This window comes from Ursus americanus, chromosome X (genome assembly GCF_024610735.1).
Source record: "Ursus americanus isolate L20-20 chromosome X, mUrsAme1.1.p, whole genome shotgun sequence".
Classification (NCBI taxonomy): domain Eukaryota; kingdom Metazoa; phylum Chordata; class Mammalia; order Carnivora; family Ursidae; genus Ursus; species Ursus americanus.
In genome coordinates this window covers 120,721,013-120,742,703 of record NC_142164.1, presented here as the reverse complement: position 1 = coordinate 120,742,703, position 21,691 = coordinate 120,721,013, and the positions used below count along the sequence as shown (strand labels likewise).

At 49.0% G+C, this 21,691-nt stretch overlaps 1 protein-coding gene across 1 annotated transcript in view; it reads right to left on the bottom strand.

Moving 5' to 3' along the window:
- PRKX (protein kinase cAMP-dependent X-linked catalytic subunit) overlaps positions 1-21,691 on the bottom strand; it is an 83,542-nt gene that overhangs the window by 25,684 nt on the left and 36,167 nt on the right. The window contains exon 3 of the mRNA XM_045813668.2: positions 10,524-10,787. Coding sequence (XP_045669624.2) covers positions 10,524-10,787 — 264 coding nt within the window. The remainder of the gene's footprint in view (positions 1-10,523; positions 10,788-21,691) is intronic.

The following is a 21,691-nucleotide window of genomic DNA, read 5'->3' as shown; positions in this document are numbered from 1 at the left end:
TAGAGAGCTTCAGACGGCGGCGGTAAAACTGTAAAGATGAGACAAACAGCCCCGGATGTCATTCAGAGAGCGCTGGTCCAGGCTGTGAATTATCTCCATGCTCCCAGTCTTCTACTCTGCTCACGCAGCAATTGGAGAGCAGCAAGGTGACACCCGATGGTCTCAGTGTGCTCACTGTTATCAGTTCCACCGTGGCAGGGGTAGGACACCATGTGGACGGGATTCTCTGCAAAGTATATATTTCCAACTGCTCATGTGTTCGTCTCCCATCGCCTGCCAGGGCATCTGTGCAGGGGCAAACTGTGTTCCCCCAAAAGTCCTAAACCCCAGAACCTGTGAATGTGATCTTACTTGGAAACATGGTCTTGCAGATGTCATCAAGTTAAGACGACGTCGTATCAGATCAAGATGAACTAACGCAGTTAACTGGTGTCCTTGTAAGAACAGGGACAGAGAAATCTCTCTCCACCACATGAGGACACAGCGAGTAGGCAGCCATCTAAAAGCCAGCAAGAGTCCTCACCAGCAACCAAGTTGCCCGGCACCCTGAGCTTGGACTTCCAAGCGCCAGTACAATGACAAATCAATTTCCTATAAGGTTGTCAATCCTATCAGATTAGGACCCCACTCTCCTGACCTCCTTTAACCTTAATTACCTCCTAAAAGCACTATCTCCAAATACAGTCCCCTCCGGAGGGTTGAAGCTTCAACATATGAATTTGAGGGACATAATTCAGTCCATAGCAATGGTGGTGGTGGTGGTGATGGTGGTGATGATAGTAATAGTAATGACGGTAGTGATGGTGATGACGGTGATGATGATGGTGATGATGATGGTCATAGTAATGACAGTGATGGTGATGATGATGGTGGTGATAATGTAGTGGTGGTGGTGATGGTGGTGGTAGTGGTGGTGGTAGTGATGATGGTGATAATGGGATGGTGGTGGTGATGGTGGTGATGATGGGATGGTGGTAGTGATGGTGGTGATAATGGTGGTGGTGGTGATGGTGGGTGATGGTGGTGATGGTGGGTGATGATGGGATGGTGGTAGTGATGGTGGTGGTAATGGTGGTGGTGGTGATGGTGGGTGATGGTGGTGATGGTGGGTGATGATGGGATGGTAGGGGTGATGATGGGATGGTGGGGGTGATGATGGTGATGATGGGATGGTGGTGGTGATGGTGGGGGTGATGATGGTGGTGATGATGGGATGGTGGTAGTGATGGTGGTGGTGATGGTGGTGGCGGGGATGGTGGGTGATGATGGGATGGTGGGTGATGATGGGATGGTGCGGGTGATGATGGGATGGTGGGGGTGATGATGGGATGGTGGGGGTGATGGTGGTGATGATGGGATGGTGGTGGTGATGGTGATGATGGTGGTGGTGATGATGGTGGTGATGGTGATGGGATGGTGGTGATGGTGGTGATGATGGGATGGTGGTTGTGATGGTGGTGATGGTGGTGGTGATGGTGGTGGTGGTGGTGGTGATGGTGGTGGTGGTGATGGTGGTGGTGATGGTGGTGACAATGGGATGGTCGTAGTGATGATGGGGATACTGATGATGGAGATGATAAAGTCAGAAGCACCTTATGTCTACTCAGTGCTTACTATGTGCCTGGAACTGTTCCAAGGATGTACTTTGCAATTAGCAGATCCACCCATTCTTAGCAACAATCCTACAGAGTAGGAACAATTCTCGCTTCACAGACGAGCAAAGCAAGGCATACAAAGGCAGTAACAACAGGCCCAAGCTGACCAGCCTAACACTAACATGGTCCAACAGCGGCAAGTATCCGCACAGCTCTCCTCTTCATTCCTCCTCCTTGCTCTGTGATGCTCCCCTTACTAAAGGCTGATGGTAACAGAAAGAAATTTGACCTGGAAGTCACAAGGGACAACCACTGGGCAGTTGTGGGGCTGTGGGCAAGTCATCTCCCCCTCAGTGCTTTGGATTTCTCATCTGTACAGTGAAGATGTGGGGTGGATAACCATCCGTGGTATGAATATACCTTCGGGTCGGTCTTAACCAGTTCACACAGCAGATGGTCTAGTGCAGGGGGCCAGCCAATGTGTCTGCAAATGGCCAGATGGTGAATATATGAACAGCTCATATATTTTCATCGCGCAGAAACTAAATCGGTATTAAAAGCAATGCCCTGGGATATCTGGATGGCTCAGTCAGTTGGGCGTCTGCTCTGGCTCAGGTCATGGTCCCCAGGGTCCTGGGATCGAGCCCCGCACCAGGCTCCCTGCACAGTGGGAAGCCTGCTTCTCCCTCTCCCTCTGCCCCTCCCCCTGCTTGTGCTCTGACAAATAAATAAATAAAATCTTAAATAAATAAATAAATAAATAAATAAGGTATGCATTGCTGTCCACGATAGCCAAACTATGGCAAGAGCCCAGACGTCCATGAACAGATGAATGGATATAGAAGATGTGCTGTACATACACACACACACACACACACACACACACAATGGAATATTACTCAGCCATCAGAAAGAGGAAATCTTGCCATTTGCACAACGTGGATGGAACTAGAGGGTATTATGCTAAGTGAAATACGACAGTTTGAGAAAGACAAATACCATAGGATTTCACTTGTATGTGGAATCTAAGAAACAAAACAGATGAACATAGGAGAAGGGAAGGAAAAATTAAATCAGACAAAATCAGAGAGGGAGACAAACCGTAAGAGACTCTTAACTGTAGGAACCAAACTGAGGGCTGCTGGAAGGGAGGGGAGGTGGATGGGAAGATGGAGTGACTGGGTGATCGGGATTAAGGAGGACACATGATTTAACGAGTACTTGGTGTTATATGCAACTGATGAATCACTAAACTGTACCTCTGAAACTAGTAACGCACTCTATGTTAACTGAATTGAATTTAAATAAAAAAATTTTTTTAAATGGTATGCATTGTCAAGTGTCACTCTCTTGCTCTATTTACTCCCAAGCCCCTCACTTACTCTATAAATAAAGTTTTATTGGCACACAACAACATTCATTTGTTTCCATATTGTCTATGGCCATCTGGTCTCTGCTGCAGACACAGAACTCTGCTCTGTAGCATGAGAGCTGCTGTAGACAACACGTAAACAAACTACATAAGTGTGTTCTAATAAAACTTTATTTACAAAACACAAGTGGTGGGCCAGATCCCATGGGCTGCTGTCTGTTGAGCCCTGGTGTAGAGGAAAGAATATTTAGAGAGAGGAATGGATTTCAAAGCCTGGCTCTCATCGAACCCTCAATCTTTTACAGCTTTGGTTTTCGTTTCCACGAAACAAAGGCCCTCACCAGTTTCACAACTTAACTGTGCTTGGTTCTCTGGCTTGTTGCCGAACTACGGGATTAAAACATTCTGACCCACGTCTTGGGCCGGATCATTTCAACTACACGGTCAGTACCAAGGTCAGCTATGTGCAGGACTTCAACGACTTGCTGCTCTGAATAAATGCAGTGGGGGTAGGTGAGAGTTTTGGGGTAAGCAAAGAGGTATAAGAATAATTCATAAAAACGAAAAACCCATGGCCTTAAATACAACTAGGAAAGTTTGGACTCATCGTTTGCTCTTCTCTCGAAAATAAAAAAACAAACCACGTTTTTTAATTCTGTCCCCCCAAGAATTCTTAGAAGCAATGAAACCCCCACAGCAAAGGGCACCCCTCGAGGGGTCTTTAAATACTATTTCCCACCAACAGTGTCCAGAGTTCCTTAAAAAAGTGGCAGACTCCAGGGTAGAGAGGAGACTCGTACAGAGACCCAGGGCTTCCTCTAGTCAATGAAAGCAAGGACGTTCTCAAAGCCAATGGGACGCTGGCAAGAGGGTACAGGTGGCAGCTCGAAGGGGCTCCTACAAAGATGGGACTATTGTTGCTTTTTTTAATTGAGGCAAAATTCACAGAACATAAAATCTGCCATTTTATTAATTGTTCTAAATTTATTTTTTTTTAGTAATCTCTACATCTAACATGGGGTTCAAACTCCTGACCCCTGAGATCGACAGTTGTGCTCTTCTGACTAAGCCAGCCAGGCACCCCAAAATTTGCTATTTTAACGCAAGCCACTCTGTGGCATTTGGTACATTCAAAATGTCAGGCAAACACTACCTATCTAGGTTGAAACATTTTCATCAACCCAAAAGGAGAGTCTGAACCCATTACGTGGTCACTCCCTATCAAGGGAGTGGTCATTGCCTATTAAGACGAGGGCAATTCAAGCACGGAGGAAAAAGAAAAACAAGATTGTTTTGAATTAAAACCACATGAGATCGTGTGTTTTCTGAGTGGTAACAGTATTTTTTTTTAAAAATGCTATGGCCCCCTCTGAGGTCACTAAGGGCCCAGGTCATGATTCTGCAAACCCTTAAACGAAGTGAATGAACGAAGGGGAGACTTCCTGCTCTCATGAAGGACGGTATCTGAAGGTCACCCGATGGCTTATGAGGGAAAGGGGCTCTTTAGAGAAGAATTCCAGCTGAGAAATACAGAAGGACTGACCGAGGGAGGGCATCAGCATTTTGTCACTTCTCACAGAATGGGAGAGCAAGCAGCGCCCCTGCTGGCCCCTAAGCCCACAGGTCACACGGTGACAGTGACAGAGTAGAGACAGTAGGAAGACAGGGCGGGCAGGGAACACTTGGACCCACATATGCAAGGACAAGCACCTACTGTATGCTTCTTGCTACCAGGCAAAAGGAACATCACCAAAAAACCCTGCACCATGTGTTTCTAAAATGCCAAAAAGGAAGGAAGGAACAGAAGGGAGGACAGAGGAACAAGGCAAAGGACACCATGAAGAAGTAACCCACCCAATCTAGATCACAGGGCTTCCTAGGGGGCTCAACCCAGGTTATTCCACAAATGAATGGCATCGGTCGGGAGGGAAACTCGAAACGGGAACTTTACAGATTTAATGGAGCTAAGAGAGAAGCCAACCAAATGCGATGTACAAACCTTGGTTAGATCCTTATTTACAGAGAAGAAAAAGACATTTTTGAGATGTGGGGGAAATCTGAATATTGACGGGGTGTTAGACGATCTTAAGGAATTTTTCCTTTTATTCTGTAAGATGTGATCATGGCATTGATGTTATTTTTTTTTTAATCCTTATCCATTAGAGAGAGCAGGGTGGGCACTTTCTTTAAAAATAATAAGCAACAAGGAACCTGGGTGGCTCAGTCGGTTAAGCATCTGCCTTCGGCTCAGGTCATGATCCCAGAGTCCTGGGATCGAGCCCCACATCGGACTCCCTGCTCGGCAGAGCACCTGCTTCTCCCTCTCCCTCTGCTGCTCCCCCCCCCCACTTGTGCTTGCTCTCTATCAAATAAATTAATAAAATCTTTTAAAAAATAAAATAATAAGAAACGGAAATTTGGGAGAGGTTGAAAGTCAAATAAGGTGGCAGAGCTTTGATGCCTACTGAAGCCGGGTGACGGGCACACAGGATTTAAGGTAAACTCTCCTCTCTGCTTTTGTGGGTGTTTGAGAACGTTAAGTAACAAATCGTTAAACACTGGGTACAATGTTACTTATCCCTAGCAAGAGGCCAGGCACGAAAATCCAAACAACACCATTGAATGTCTCATCTAAATTTTAAAAAGTACAACAGAATAACGAAATGAAATGTATCGGACCTTTTGTTTTCATCATTTTAGAAAATGAAAAATAATCCTAATGTGTCCGTTTTTCTGTTACGCAGCCTATCTGCATAATAGCAAGTGTGTGTGCCGGATACTTTTGTATAAGAAAAAGAGCTATCACTGTAATTAAACAAGAGTTCTGTAAGATTATGTTAGAAGAGGAAAAATTCATCCGCTATTGAGAATGAAGAGTAAGCATGAGAACCGGAGTCACCGTGCGCAAACAAGCACACAATTCATAGAGTGGGAATCATATTGAATTAAAACACGCTTAACCACGTTGTACACCCTTACTGTAAAAAAAAACAGGAGAAACACGCCTTTTCTCAATTATGTGTTCAAAAATATTATTGGAGGGGCACCTGGGTGGCACAGCGGTTAAGCGTCTGCCTTCGGCTCAGGGCGTGATCCAGGCGTCATGGGATCGAGCCCCACATCAGGCTCCTCCGCTGGGAGCCTGCTTCTTCCTCTCCCACTCCCCCTGCTTGTGTTCCCTCTCTCGCTGGCTATCTCTAGCTCTGTCAAATAAATAAATAAAATCTAAAAAAAATATATATATATATTATTGGAGATGAGGCTCTCTTTGGTTCCATGTCTTTTGTAGTGATTCCTGGGGACGTTTCCTTCCATGTTTATGGAAAAGTCACGTCAGTTCTCAGAATCCTGACCTGGAAGGGAGTCCGTGCAAACACGCCCATAGGCACCAAGTCACCAATGCTGGCCCAGAAGGGAGCAACCTCACTCATCAAGCAAACCGAGAAAAACACATAGAAAGAAGGGTGTAAAAACGTTTTTGCAATCTACAAAACCATGACTGAAGAACAAAGTTCTTTGTAATATATCAGAAATATATAAAAAAATAAAATAAAATGAAAAAATTTTAAAAAGGACATATCTAGATGGTAATGAAGCATTCTTTTCCAAAGTTCAATGTCTTTTTCTTTTTTGAGAGCGAGAGAGAGAGAGAGAGAGAGAGAGAGAGCACAAGCACGGGGAGCAGCAGGCAGAGGGAGAAGCAGACTCCCCGCTGAGCAGGGAGCCCGATGTGGGACTCGACCCCAGGACCCTGGGATCATGACCTGAGCAGAAGGCAGACGCTTCACCAACTGAGCCACCCAGGCGCCCCAAAGTTCAACATCTTAAGTAAATTAATTGTTCGATGTGATGTATGAAGCCACATCGTGCATTTAATGCTAAGTACATAGACTGGATTCACTGCAGAGGAACATAGCTCGCCAAACGTATCATCGAGCAAATTTGCGAAATATTTTACATCTGGTGAGTTTGAATCAGACTTCCAAATAAGGGACTTAAAAAAACAAAAAAAAAAAAGGGTGTACCATATACCACGTGCTACCAATAGGGGGCAGCCTCAACGTTAGAAACCAATTATTTTGTGTTAATAGGTCTTTGCCGCAAAGGTTATGGAAACGCACTTCATTTTCATGTGCTTTACTCTTAGAAAGGTAATAGGTGAAATCCTATAGGGGAAAATCAGATTCAATTTAACTGCATTACAGAATGTTCCTAGGATGACGGCTTTCTTAAAAACCGCAAGAGAGATGAGTCATTTAGCATAAAACTGCTCCCCCACACAATCAAGGTTCTCATAAATGCAGATGTTTCCACAATACAGGGAATAGAATTACCACCTTAGCCAACCCCACGTCATCAGGAAATATATTTCTTTAAGTTTTTATTCTTAAGTAATCTCTATACCCAGCGTGGGGCTCGAACTCATGACTCTGAGACCAAGACCCAAGCTGAGATCAAGAGTCGGACGCTTGGGGCGCCTGGGTGGCACAGCGCTTAAGCGTCTGTCTTCGGCTCAGGGCGTGATCCTGGCATTATGGGATCGAGTCCCACATCAGGCTCCTCCGCTGGGAGCCTGCTTCTTCCTCTCCCACTCCCCCTGCTTGTGTTCCCTCTCTCGCTGGCTGTCTCTATCTCCGTCAAATAAAGAAATAAAATCTTAAAAAAAAAAAAAAAGAGTTGGACGCTTAACCCAGCGAGTCACTAGGAACCCCTAAAAGTGTTATTTTTATTTAAGTCATCTCTATACCCAGTGCAGGGCTCTAACTCACAACCCTGAGATCAAGCATCACCTGTTCCACAGACTGAGACAACCTGGCGCCCCTAACAGGTGTATTTTCTAGATCAGCCTGTCCAGTATGGGAGCCAGCAACCACATGTACTTTTAGGAGCACTTAAAATGTACTAAGGAATTAAGATTTTAATCTGCTTTTAATTTAAAATTAAATTAAAAAACCCATACTCAAAGGGAGTTACTGAGAAAGGTTCCGGTATTTCTGGAGAGCCCGGCACGTGAATGTTATTTTTCCAACTGTAAACGTTATGGATTAACATTAAATAAACACTAACGTTAAATAAAGATCAAGCACTTCTGATGAAAATATAGTACCCTAATTGGGATGCACCATACAGGTAAAACGCTCAAGGGATTTCAAAAACTTAGCAGCAGAAATTTATGTACATCCTCTCAATTTCTGCACTGATGATACGTTGAAATAATCCTATTTGAGATACACTGATTTATATAGGCTATATTGTTAAATTTTTAGTTTCTTTTCTAAAGATTTTATTTTTAGGTAAGGTGTATGCCCCACGTGGGACTCGAACTCACAACCCCACGATCAAGAGTGGCACGCTCTACGGACGGAGCCAGCCAGGCGCCCCCAAATCTTGCTTTTTAAAACAAGACTTGTTAAAGAGTTGAAGCCATACGTGACATCTGTGTTCTGTTTGTCTTGGATAGCACTGCTCTGCAGAGAAATTTTAGGAGCAGTAATTACTCAATGTGTCCAGGGGAACAGAACATACACCTTGATCCTTCTCCGGGGAATATTTTAGGGCTGTAGGTGTGACGGTATCAGCAAAAGACAGCCCTGTTTCCCTCCGTCTGTCTGGGCACGTGACTCTCTTCCACGCCTAATTGTACCAAGAGACCTATGAGCCAACCGCAAATATAGGAAAGAAACCTCATAGTTTAGTAGGGGGGGAAAAAAACACAGCAAAATAACCCCAAAACAAAACAAAAATCCAGAAAACTAAGGCGTGATGTGACAAAGTGTCTACACAGCATACTAGAGAGTTTCAACACCTACCTTTATACCCTTCTTTCCTTTAGTCGCGTCTTTGGACTAAACATCTAGATTTGCATTCAAACCCCAACCTTTCGACCCCAAGACAAGCCCCCAGTGCTTCCTGGAAGGAGTACTCCCGGCTTAAATGCATGGGATTTAAAATATTAAGTTTCCCCTGAATCCTCTATGCAAAAGCTACATTGTTCCTAATGGAGGGAATCCGCTCCCTATACATCCTGACACTGCAAGACCCGGGAACACCAACCCACACCAGCTTTGCACCAAGTCCATCAGCCTCTCTGAACTCGAATGCTGTACTTTCATACGTTATGTATTCTATGATTGCACACATGCTGTAAACGTTTTCCCAGTGGAACAGAGGGCAGTCTGGACCACTGCGTGAAGAACGCCAAGAAGGCATTTTACGCCCAACTACGTTACGGTTTCATTTTACAGGACTACGCTTGACGAGATCAACGCCCACGCGAACGACGATGAGACCGTTTCCTCCTGCGGTGAGCCCGGTATCAGAAATCCACATTACAGAATTCAGCGGATACAGAAATCTGTGGGCACAGTTTTAGGTACCGGGCCTTCATTTACAGAGAAAAACACCAGAACAGATAATCTACTGGTTCGACAAGAGGACTTTTTCGGTGTTTTGTTATTCTAAGAAATAAAAAGCAAGAGAGGGAATTACTTTAGACGGCCCCAAGACGACCTCGGGCATCATGTCTTCTTGTCCAAGATGGTGAACTGATTGCATCCAGTTCTGCCCCCTCCCAAAAGGCAATGAGGAATGACAGGAAGAAGTTTTTACAAAAGCGTAAATAAAGCGTGGGGCACCTGGGGGGCTCAGTCAATTAAGCATCTTCCTTTGGCTCAGCTCATGATCTCAGGTCCTGCGATCGAGTCCCATGTTGGACTCCCTGTTCCAAGGGGAGTCTACTTCTCCCTCTCCCACTCCCCTGTGCTGATGCTCTCTCTGTCTCTAATAAATAAAATCTTTAATTAAAAAAAAAGCATATTTCATGAGGATTCAGAAGCAGCAAAGAGACAGCAAGAGCAAAATTTTGGAAGCTGTACCAGGAGGCGAGCCAAGTGTTGACAGTGGTCTTCTGCTGAGAGCGGCAATAAGCTGGGGGGGAGGGGAGAGAGCGCCTTGACGCGCAGTATATGTACGTATATAACTCTGATAAAAAGAATACGTAATCTGAGATACAGCTCCGCACACCTGTCCACGGCTAGTATCAAAAAGGCAAGACGTAACAGGTGTTGGCCAGGACGTGGAGAATGGGGAATGCACATGCACTGTTGGTGGGAACGCAAGCTGGTGCAGCCACTCTGGAAAACAGCATGGAGGGTCCTCCACAAGTTAAAAATAGAGTTACCCTACGATCCACCCAACTACACATCTGGGTATTTATGTGAAGAAAATGGAAACATAGTTGCATGCCCGTTCTCACTGCAGAAGTATCTACAGCAGCCAAGACATGTAACCAACCTGTGTCCACTGGCAGATCAACGGAGGAGGGAAAGGTGCTCTCTACGTACAACGGGCTACGCTTCGTCCTTGAAAAAGGACATCCCGCCATTTGCGACAGCGTGACAGACCTTGAGGCCAGATGCCAAGAAAGAGAAGTCGGGCACCAAGACAAGCACGGCCCGAGCTGACTTACATGTGGAACCCCACACAACGGAATTCGCGGGAACGGGGAGGAGAACGGCGGCTGCCCGATGCGGCCACGGGGGCCCGCGGCCACTTACTTGTCGACCAGCTTCTTGGCGAAGCCGAAGTCCGTGAGCTTGATGTGACCCTCCCTGTCCAGCAGTATATTCTCCGGCTTCAGGTCCCTGTAGACAATCTCCTTGGAGTGCAGGTACTCAATGGCGCAGACGATCTCCGCGGAGTAGAAGAGCCCCGTGCTGCTGGAGAAGCGGCCCCGGTTGCGCAGGTAGCTGAAGAGCTCGCCGCCTGGCACGAACTCCATCAGCATGTAGAGGAAGCGCTCGTCGTGGCACGTCCAGAACCTGCGGGACAGCAGCGCGGGAGTGAGAGCGGCTCCGCGGTGCCCCACGCATGTCAGCCAAAGACACCTGCTACGGTGTGGGGACGAACGGACGTTAAGGATGTCGTCAGTGAGAGCGGCTCTGCGGTGCCCCACGCACGCATGTCAGCCAGAGACACCTGCTACGGTGTGGGGACGAACGGACGTTAAGGATGTCGTCAGTGAGAGCGGCTCCGCGGTGCCCCACGCACGCATGTCAGCCAGAGACACCTGCTACGGTGTGGGGACGAACGGACGTTAAGGATGTCGTCAGTGAGAGCGGCTCCGCGGTGCCCCACGCACGCATGTCAGCCAGAGACACCTGCTACGGTGTGGGGATGAACGGACGTTACACACGTCGTCTACGTACACGGGAGGATATGCATGCGGAGGAACGGATGCTAAAATACACAGGTGGGCAGGTGTTAAAATCTGCTAGAGATAGAAGTTAAGATACGGCACCGATAAAACTCAAGGGGCACCTGGGGGGGGGGCTCAGGTCATGATCCCAGGGTCCTGGGATCGAGCCTGCTCGGCAGGGAGTCTGCTTCTCCCTCTGCCCCTCCCCCTGCTTGTGCTGGCACTCTTTCTCAAATAAATAAATAAAATCTTAAAAAGAAAAATCTTGGCCAACAGGCTGAATTGCGTCCCCCAAAACTGTATGTGGAAGCCCTAACCCCCAGGGCTTCAGAATGGGAGGGTATTGGGGATAAGGTCTTTGAAGAGGGGATAAGGTCTTTGAGGAGGGGATAAGGTCTCTGAAGAGGGGATTAAGGTACAATGAAGTCACTAGGGTGGGCTCTGATCCCACAGGACTGGGGTCCTTTTAAGAAGAGGGGATGAGGACACAGATTCACACACAGAGGCAACCACATGAGGACACGGGGAGAACACAGGGTCTACACGCCAAAGAGGAAGGTCTCAGGAGGAACCAGCCTCGGCCCCACCTGGATCTCAGACTCCCAGCCTCAACCCCGCCTGGATCTCGGACTCCCAGCCTCCAGGACTATGGGAAATAAATGTGTGTTATTTAAGCCCATCAGTCTGTGGGATTTGTTCTGGAAGCCCGAGCAAATTCATGCAGAGTGGACACATCTTTGGGGATCACACCTGGTTTGGCCCCCCGGCCCTATAATCAAGACTGGAAATATACAGTAGATGGACGGACTGCTTCCCAAACACGCGCCAGGGTAAGGTGGCCATTAAAAATGTCCAAGTCAGAACAGGCTCACCAGCCTTACAAAGGCATTCGGAGCTCTGTTACTGGAAGGAGAGGTGGGATGGAGGGAGGCATTGCAGAAGACGCCAGGTCCTGTCTGTTTTCGAGAAGTCTTGACAGAAGGAAACAAAACACACACATTGCAGGGAGATCAACGGTGATGGAGGAAGGATATTTTCTCGTAGAGGAGACGCGCGGAGAAGAGAGACAAGCTTTGGAACTACGCCCTGCGTTTCTGAGAGGATGCTGTGTTTCTGAGAGGACGTAGGACATATGCATGTGATACAATCAGCCCTAGGAGACGTCCCCCAGTAAAAGCCACCCCACAGGATGGGCGACGCGCAGGACGATGTTAAGCACGGCCACGCCATGGTAGTCAATGCTGCAAGGCTCCCTCTTGCATCTTCCGTGATCAAGACAATATGGTGCTTCCCTGCACGGCTGCCTCCCCATGAGCCGCGTCCATCTGGGCTTCACCAAAAGTACAACTGTGCCCAGAGAACTGGGCATCCCTGCGGGACAATGCTCAGGGCACCGGCTCTACCAGAGGGTCTCACCTGCTGGGATGGGCCATTCCAATAAAGCATTGGGGGACACAGCTTGCCACGACGTGAAGAATAACTCAAAGAAGATCGCAAAGGGATAAGCGTATGCAGTGGTCAGGACGGCAGGAGTTAAGGCAAAAAAATAAAAACACGTGATGCAAGAGAGGAAAAAAATCCCAAACCCAGAAATGAAAACCTCGACTATGGTCAAGGAAACCATTTAAAGAAGAATGTGTGGTTTGCTGATCATGGTGTTTCTATGTATTAGCAGAACAAGGGTTGTGTATACAAAAGGCTTTCACAAAATGCACGTGGAAACGTGCAGACCCTTTGCTTAAGGATGCCGTGCGGGACGACACAGACCCACAAATGGGCTTTGCACAAATGCCGTCCTCTCTCCAAGCTGCCTACCAGAAACGCAACCACGGGGACCTGCCGAAGGTCCCTGTTTTCAGTTACTGAAAACTGCATCTGTGTCCTGCTTCCCCTTCTTGCTTCTTGCAGCCCCGGAGGCTCAAGATTTGTGGTACGGAGGCACGAACGGATACAGGAAGCAGGAACGGTGTTTTGGGGGTTTGGGGGTTGGCTGTCACTTCCTGGAGAAACCTTTACAGTTAGACTCTCCAGCCAGCCACGTTTCTTCCTATCATTTAAAGCCCGGAGGAGTGTTTCCTTGCGGCCCCGTGCTCTATTTCTTGATTAGTATGGTAAGAACACTCCTTCCCCTGATGCTTCAATACAGATGCTCAGTATCTCAAATGCATATGGCGGCCACACTCTGCTTTCATGGGGCAACTTGGGATCCAACAACGACTTCACTGCTCGAGTGGGAAAATACAGTCTAGGGTCCAAATAACACCGGAGTGGTGAAGTTGTAGAATGGACCTCTATGTAGGCTGGTGACGTTCAGGATTTCTCTGGAACAAGAGGAGTGGCCAACTGAGCTAGAACTCACCAGAAGACAGGACTGGTGTTCCACAATTTGGGGGCAGCATGGAGACCCTGAAATGACCCCAAACGGTCAAAACTATCCAAGTCACAGCACCCGTATTTTCCACAACTTTGTTTCATTTCATCGGAAAAGTAGGAAAATATGCAGAAACCTATCTCCCTACCACTCAAATGCGTAAGTCTGTACACGCACACACATGCACACATGTGCACACTCGTCAATCAGTATGCACCCATTCTTTGTGTATCTTCTACAGCCACTCCTACTGATCCACAGCCAGGATAATCATCTACACAGATCCCTTCTCAGCTCTTGAGAACAATGCATCCGCCATGTTGGAACGCAATCTAATTGCACCCTTCAAAGGCATGGGAGATGGTTCACAATGGGGGAGATTACAACAGGGCCAAGCGAGTCAGCCTGTAAGGAATGAAAGAGAACTTTCGGGATTAATCAACCAACTGGAATGTATTAACCCCCAAGACAGTATGGGTGGAGACCAGGAGATTCGGGCAGGAGAAGTGGGTTGACGATCTCAGAGTCTGTCACCCACGTTCCAGGTCAGTTGAATTTCGGTCATGGGTACCTTTATATATCTAAAAACTGGGACTTAGTGTCTATCATTCTGCTCCCAATTCCAATACATGTTGGTCTTTTCCCCACACCACCGAGCAATTCTGTGACACCAGCTGGGCGTCCTATGACTCAACTGAATTCTGACACTGTCCATACCTGGAGACAGCAGAAGATCCCACAGGGTAAAGGTGTAGCCGTACTACACCCATCCAACACACACATTTCAGGTGCCAACCACAAACCCTGTGCTTCCGATAGGGCTGCTACAGGTCCCAGGTTCCAAAGACGCCTCCCCGAGTTCCATTAATCTGGCAGAGGGCCTCACAGAGCTCATGTTACTCACTGGATTACTGGTTTGTTATGAAGAGCTGTAACTCAGCAACAGCCACATGGCAGAGACGCATAGGCTGCGTCTTCTCCAGGTTGGCCACTCTCCCCAAATCTCCCCGAGCTCACCATCCTGGACATTCCCAAACCCTGTCCTTATGTGATTTCATGGAGGCTTCATCCCAACGGCAAGGCTGATTCAATCACTGGCCAGCAGGGATTAACTCAGCCTCCAGCCCCTCTGGCCTCCGTGTAGATCTGGGGTGGGACCGAGAATGCCAACCCTCCAATTACAGGATTGGTTTCCCAGGCAACCAGCTCCTGCCCTTGGGTGTTCTCCAAAAGTCACCTCATTCACATAACAAAAGCCACCTTTGTCACTCCTATCACTGCGGAAATTCCAAGGGTTTTAAGAGCTCAGCGCCAACTGACAAAGACCAAACATCTGTTTCTTCTTACAAATCACAATATCACAGCAACAAATGTCACACACAAATGAGTTGAGTGGGGAGAACTAGACCCATACGTATCTGTAGCACATTTGTTGCAGAAATCTCTCAATAAAACCCACCAAAGCGTCAACAACAACCTGAAACGGGCATTATACAGTAAGTGGGCTGTCAATCCTAGGTACACACACCCCACTCAGGTGGCCACGGGTCACCAGCACCCTTGAGAAGTAAGGGCTTTCAAATAAAGGTACTCTACGAGGACTCAAAAACCGAGACTATGAAAAAAAAAAACAAAACCAACTCGTGAGGGCCCAGGTTCCCCTGTCTTTCTTCAAGTCAAATAAATATCCTAAGGGAAAAAAATTCCATGGGTACATCTTTCCTTCAAATTTACATGAGCAAGACTTCCCTTACACGGAGAGAATGTGTACCGCATTGGGCGTTATTAATAAGAACCACAACATTCAAGGAGATGCTGACGTTACTATTACGAAAACATTTATAAGCATTAAGTCATCACTTGGGGCTTGTGGAGGGAGAGGCGGAGTCTGGGTGGCCATAAAAGAATTAAAATCTGAGTTCAGAAAGTGAGAAACAGGACTGATGGCATCAGCCAATGCGTTGGCTAGTTCATTCCCATTCCCTGCAGGACTCGGTCCCTTGCATGGAGTCTAGAAACAAAACAACAAAAATGGAAGGGCAAAAAGCCGTAAGTGGGTTTGTCACCAGTGGTGTGAGAAAAAGAGGCATTTCTGGATCTAAAATTCACTATGTCTTAGGAGTCCTGCTCGAGCACCACGGATCCATGACTCATGAAACAACACGCTATCCAGCTCCATACTCAACTTGCTCTTTGCTCCATTTGCTGGGTAAATTTTTTTTTAAGATTTAATCTATGAGAGAGAGAGAGAGGAGAGAGATCATGAGCGGTGGGGGGGGGGGGCAGGTAGAGGGAGAAGCAGACACCCTACTGAGTGAGGAGCCCAACAACGGGCTCCATCCCAGGACCCTGGGATTCTGACCTGGGCCAAAAGCAGATGGTTAACTACTGAGCCACCCAGGTGCCCTTACTAGGTAAATTCTGACCAAGGACCCACTCACCGTGCGCCAGGCAACAAGCTGGATACGCAGCAACGGAAAGGGCAGCTCTTGTGTTGACGGGCTTGAGCCTTGCGGGCTCGATGGGGAGCCCAGGGTAAAGAGGAAACACAGGATGGCAGCAAGGAGTCAAGAGCAGGTGAAAGTCGGGACCCGCAGGCAGGATAAACCTCTGGTCAAAGAAGGCTGGAGGTGGGACATCCAAGAAGGCTGGAAACCAAGGCACCAGGCAAACGCTGGGACCTCAGAGATGTGACAGAGAGCTTACATTCCATCATGCACACAGGAAACCTCCCGTTCCCATGGGATCTGACAGCAAAGAATGCTGCAGGCCAGTGTTCATGTCAGAAGGAAGCCCTAGGCTGGTATCCAGAGCGGACGCTCAGAAGAAAGCAAGGGACGCGGTGAGCTGCAGTGGCTTCTGTGAAGATGCCACCGGCTGGACAGATCTGGACAGATCTGGTGATGTGGTTTGGAAGAGGAAAGGGCAGGACCCCTGGCCGGAGTGTACACAGAGGCAAAGAAAAGCAGATCAAAAATGGAGCCTGCGGGGCTGGAAGGGCCATTTGGGGACAGGGGAAGGAAGAACTGATTAGGGATAGGAGGTCAGGAGGAAGGTCAAGAATTGATGTTTGTACAGAAGGACTTTGAACTGCCTGGGAGCCATGTGAGTAGGACCGACCAGGAGCAAGTGGGACTCAGACAGCTCAGGGGGCAGCTGGGGAAGAAACAGCATGCCTTAGCTGGAGTCGTGAAGTCCAAACTTCCGAGCAAGTGGTCATGGTGGACGAGAGCAGGATTTCAGGAGCACGTGCACGTCCATGCACACACCTGACCAAGAGCAACGTCCCAAATGTGTCCTCCCCAAAAACCCCCATAAAGGATCACACGTAGCTAAGATGGAAACTGCGGGAAGGGTGTGTATAATATGCTGCAATGATACCCGAACCCCGTGTGTGTGTGTATGTGTGTGCACACACACTTTTAAGGACACAAAGATCCGTACCAGACCATCCATGTGATGACCTGGTGATGAGGGAAGGTGGAAGGAAGATAGTTGCCTGCATGAGGCAACCTGAGAAAAGAAAAACCAGGAAGAGAAAATCTTAAGTCCCTCCACAAACAGGAGGGAAATGAAATTCGAGAACTGAAAATGCACTCAAGCAGTTAAAGCAGGGGCTCGAACAGACACGCACACTGCATATTCCTAGCAGCATTATTTATGAGAGCCAGAACATGGAACCAACCGAAGCGTCCACTGATGGATGGATGGATGATGGATGGATGGATGATGGATAATGGATGCATGGATGGATGGATGGATGGATGGATATGTGGATAGGTGGATGGGTGGATGGATGGTTGGATGGTTGGATGGATGGATGGATGGATGGATGAATAAGTGGATGGATGGATGAGTGGATGGATGGATGGGTGGATGGATGGATGGATGGATGGATGGATGGATGGATGGATGGATGGATGAGTGGATGGATGAGTGGATGAATGGATGGATAAATGGATGGGTGGATATTTAGATGGATGAATAAGTGGATGGATGGATGGATGGATGGATGGATGGATGGATGGATGAGTGGATGGATGGATGGATGTGTGGATGGATGGATGGATGGATGGATGGATGGATGATTGGATGGATGGTTGGATGGATGGATGGATGGATGGATGGACAGATGGATGGCTGGCTGGATGGATGGGTAAGTGGATGGATGGGGGTGGGTAGGTGGATGGATGAACAGATGGATGGATAAGTGACTGCATGGGGGGTGGATGGATGGGTGGATACAGGGATAGGTGGGTGGACAGATGGATGGATGGATGGACAGACAGAATGGATGGATGGCTGGGTGGATGGATGGATGGGTGGGTGGATGGGGTGGGTGGAGGGATGGGTGGATGGGGAGGGTGGAGGGATGGGTGCATGGAAGTATGGGTAGGTGGATGGAGGGATGGATGGATGGGTGGATGGATGGATGGATGAGTGGATGGAGGGATGGATGGACGGAGGGAGGGATGGATGGGTGGACAGAAGAATAGATGGATGGGTGGGTGGGTGGGTGGACGGGGTGGGTGGAGGGATAGGTGGATGGAAGGATGGGTAGGTGGATGGAGGGATGGGGGGATGGGGGGATGGGGGAATGGGGGGATGGAGCGATGGAGGGATGGAGGGATGGATGGGCAGATGGGTAAAGAGCATGTTTATCTGTCCACGAACAGAATGGAATATGACTCAGCCTTGAAAAGGATGTTCTGACACCTGTTATGATGTGGATGGACCTTGAGGACATGGTGCTGAGTGACATGACGGAGACACAAAAGGACAAATCCTGCCTGATTCCACGTATATGGGGTCCCTAGAGGAGTCCCATCCATAGAGACAGCAGTAGGTGGTGGGGCCAGGGCTGGGGACGGGGAGTTACTGGTTCATGGGGACAGAGCTTCAGTTTGGGGAGAGAGAAAGTTCCGGAGATGCTGGTGGGGATGATTGCGCAATAGCGTGAATGTGCCCAATGCCACTGAGCTGTGCACTTAAAAATGGGTAAAATGGCCAATTTTATGTTTAGGTACATTTTACTACAAGGAGAAAATGAGAATTTTTGAACATATTCAAGAGTAGGTGTGAACCTATGAAGAGCAAAAAAACGGGCTGTGGTTTACAGTGACAAGGAACACACAGGATGTCTGGGCCCCACCTGCCCCTGACCTCAGCTCAGAGCAGTGCTTTCCGCCCTTAGCAATGACCCCTGCCTTTCTGTTTGCAAAGTCTGTGGCAGGGCTCCTACCGGAAGGTGTGAACTGACTCGAAAGTCAAGCCTCCTTCATTTAAAGAATCGGTCGTACTTTCTCCTGATGCTGCAGCAAAGTTGCTCTTCTGCCTTTACAACAAGAAACCGAGACACCGCCCACGCGTGTCACCCTATCGGCTCTTGCTCACCTCTTCGTGCAATTTGAGGCTCTGGAACGTTCCTTCTACTTTCCGACCTGGCTCTGTGGCAGCCAGCTCTGCCCCAAGGTGCCCTTGGCTTGCTCTATCCCTCACCCTGGGGTGTCCTCCAGTTCCTGTCCCCAAGGGTCCCCCGCCTGCCCTCGGTGGCTGTGACGGCCCCTGGCTGGTGGCTGTGCACTTGCTCTCTCCAGAAACAGCCACCTCTTGCTTCTCTGCAAATGCTTATCCACTTGATCTCCCACCCACCCTGCTAGGCGTGTGCCAGCCCGAATACACGGCCGTGTCAGCCGGGGACAGTGTGACCTCTTCCTCGTGATTCCTGGAACCCCCGTCCCCGGCGAGTGCACAGGGAGCCTAGCACACGTGCACCCGTGCTCATGCGTTCCCAGCCCCACACCCCCACGGTGCCCTGGCTGCCCCGTTTCCCACCTGCTTGTCTCCATTGCCCACCAGCACAGATGCTGCCGGCCTGGCCACTCTCAGAGTCCCCAGACCTCCGAGACATATTGTCAGCGTTTTTGCTTTTAAGCTTCACATGGACAGAAGTGCAGAGAGACTCAGAATGTGGTGTTCTTTCCCCCTTGACTACGAGGGCAACAAAGGAACAGCTTTGCCAACTACCCGACTGCAGACTAAGGGACCCAGAGAGCAGACCCAAGCCGGTAGACACGGAGAGATGTTTGCTTTAGGCGATGTCAGCACTAGCCTGGCTCTGCTCATGTGCCAAGACGCACCGGGTTAGGGACTGTGGTGGGGTCCACGGGCCAGTCTCACTGACAGAGTAATGGCGCTCCTGGCTCAGGGGCTGGGTCCGGAAAGGGAGAGTGGGACCCCATGCACGCACACTTACTGTGTGGGTCTCTGATTCACCGCTGGCTCTTTCAGCCGGGGCAGCTCCGTCCGTCTGGGGGACAGCTGGAAATGCTCAGAGCTGTGTTGGTGGTCACAAGTGGGGAAGGATAGAAATCCTGGCAACTAACCGTGTCGACCAGACATGTTGCTCAGCATTCTAGAGTGCCCAGGATGCCCCCCATCAGAGAGGCACCCAGCCCCAGATGTCAGGAGCGCCTGGGCTGAGAAATCCGAATGAGCAACTTCATCAGGCAAAGTCTGAGCCCTGGAACCCATAGTAGAAGAGATAAAGGTGGACAGAGCCCTGCAGGAGGGCGATGCATTCCTTCCCATCCCCGTGGTGCTCACGTTAGCATGACAAGCAGGCTTCTGGAATGGCCCTGATAAAGCATGATCACCGTCCGTGACTGTCATTACCTGCACTGGAAGCCTGACTGATTCCGCCCGACAGCAGGCAGCACAAGACCCCGCAGCACACCAAGAGGGGCCATCCCAAATGTCGTTGCTCGGCGACCAGCGATAGTGGTCCAACGTCTTCGCTGCTCACAGAAAGCCACCGCCACCACCCAGCAATCGGGTAAAGTCACTAGGCTCTGCTTTGAAAATCTATCACCTGGTTACACCGTGGGTGGGATAGTGGGGGACACCTTAGCAAAACAGTCAACGTGCCCATTTCCCGAAGAGCGGCTGTCTTATGTGAACAGCTGCTTGCAAGCAAAGCAAACTCCGTCTCCAAAGTTTACAAGCACACACAGGATCATTTAGGAAGGGGAGTAAGCTGCTGGTGAAGAAACACCACCCTAGGTCCTTCAGAATGATGGGAACCAGTCACAAGCATCCAGAAGACACACGGCATTTTCTCATCTTGGAAAAACAAACAAAAACCAACCTGGCACGGTTAGGAGAAACGAGAAATAAGAGAGGGCTGAGATGAGGGAGGGACGTACAGCAGGACCAAGGAGGAGGACCGGCAGAGGGGTGGGGGATGCAAGCTAGTTCCCCGGACAGGTGAACTTGTCCTGGACCTCCTGCAGCCCCTCTGAGCCAACAGGGAGCGACCAGCCCACAGCACAGAGGGTTTGATGAAGACTGTGGTGGCACCATACAGAGCTAAACACAAGGTGTCCAAGACAAAGCAGTGACAAGAATGAGCCCTTGTCACCCAGAGGTGCATGGAAGGGGGCCTTAAAGATGCTGCCCAGAGAGGGAAGGCAGAGGAGCTGCCAGGAGAACAGAGCAGAGCAGAATAAAACTCCCCAGTCCTGTGAAAGCGGAAGCAAAGGTTTGGGAATCTACATAGACTTCCAAGAGAACACGGTGCGTGAAGGCTGGGGACAGGAGCAGAAGTGTGCAATGGGGTTTCCGGCCACGATGCCGCTCGGGATCCGGACTCTGTGGCTGCAGGCATCACGTCCTGCTTCACGAGCTGCCCCCATCACATTGGGCATCACATCCCTATGAGGGAATGGCTCTGCTCTTCTGCTCAAGCTTTCTTGCTTTTGCCCCTTGTGATGGCTAGTTTCGTGGACCAACTCCGTGAGGCCCTGGTGCCCAGACACATGATCTAACAGGATCTCAATGGTGCTCTGAAAACTTTTTTTTTTTTTTTTTTGATGTGATTAACATCTACTGTCAGTTGACTTTAGGAGAAGTACATGAGCCGCCATGATATGGTGGGCCTCGTCTAATCAGTTGACAGCTTTAAGAGAAAAAACATGTGGGCACCTGTGAGGCTCAGTCAGTTGAGCATCTGCCCTTGGGTCAGGTCATGATCCCAAGGTCCTGGGATCGAGCCCCACAACGCACTCCCTGCTCAGTGGGGAGTCTGCTTCTTCCTCCCCCTCTTCTCACCCAAACTTGTGCTCTGTTGCTTTCTCAATAAATAAAATTAAAAAAAA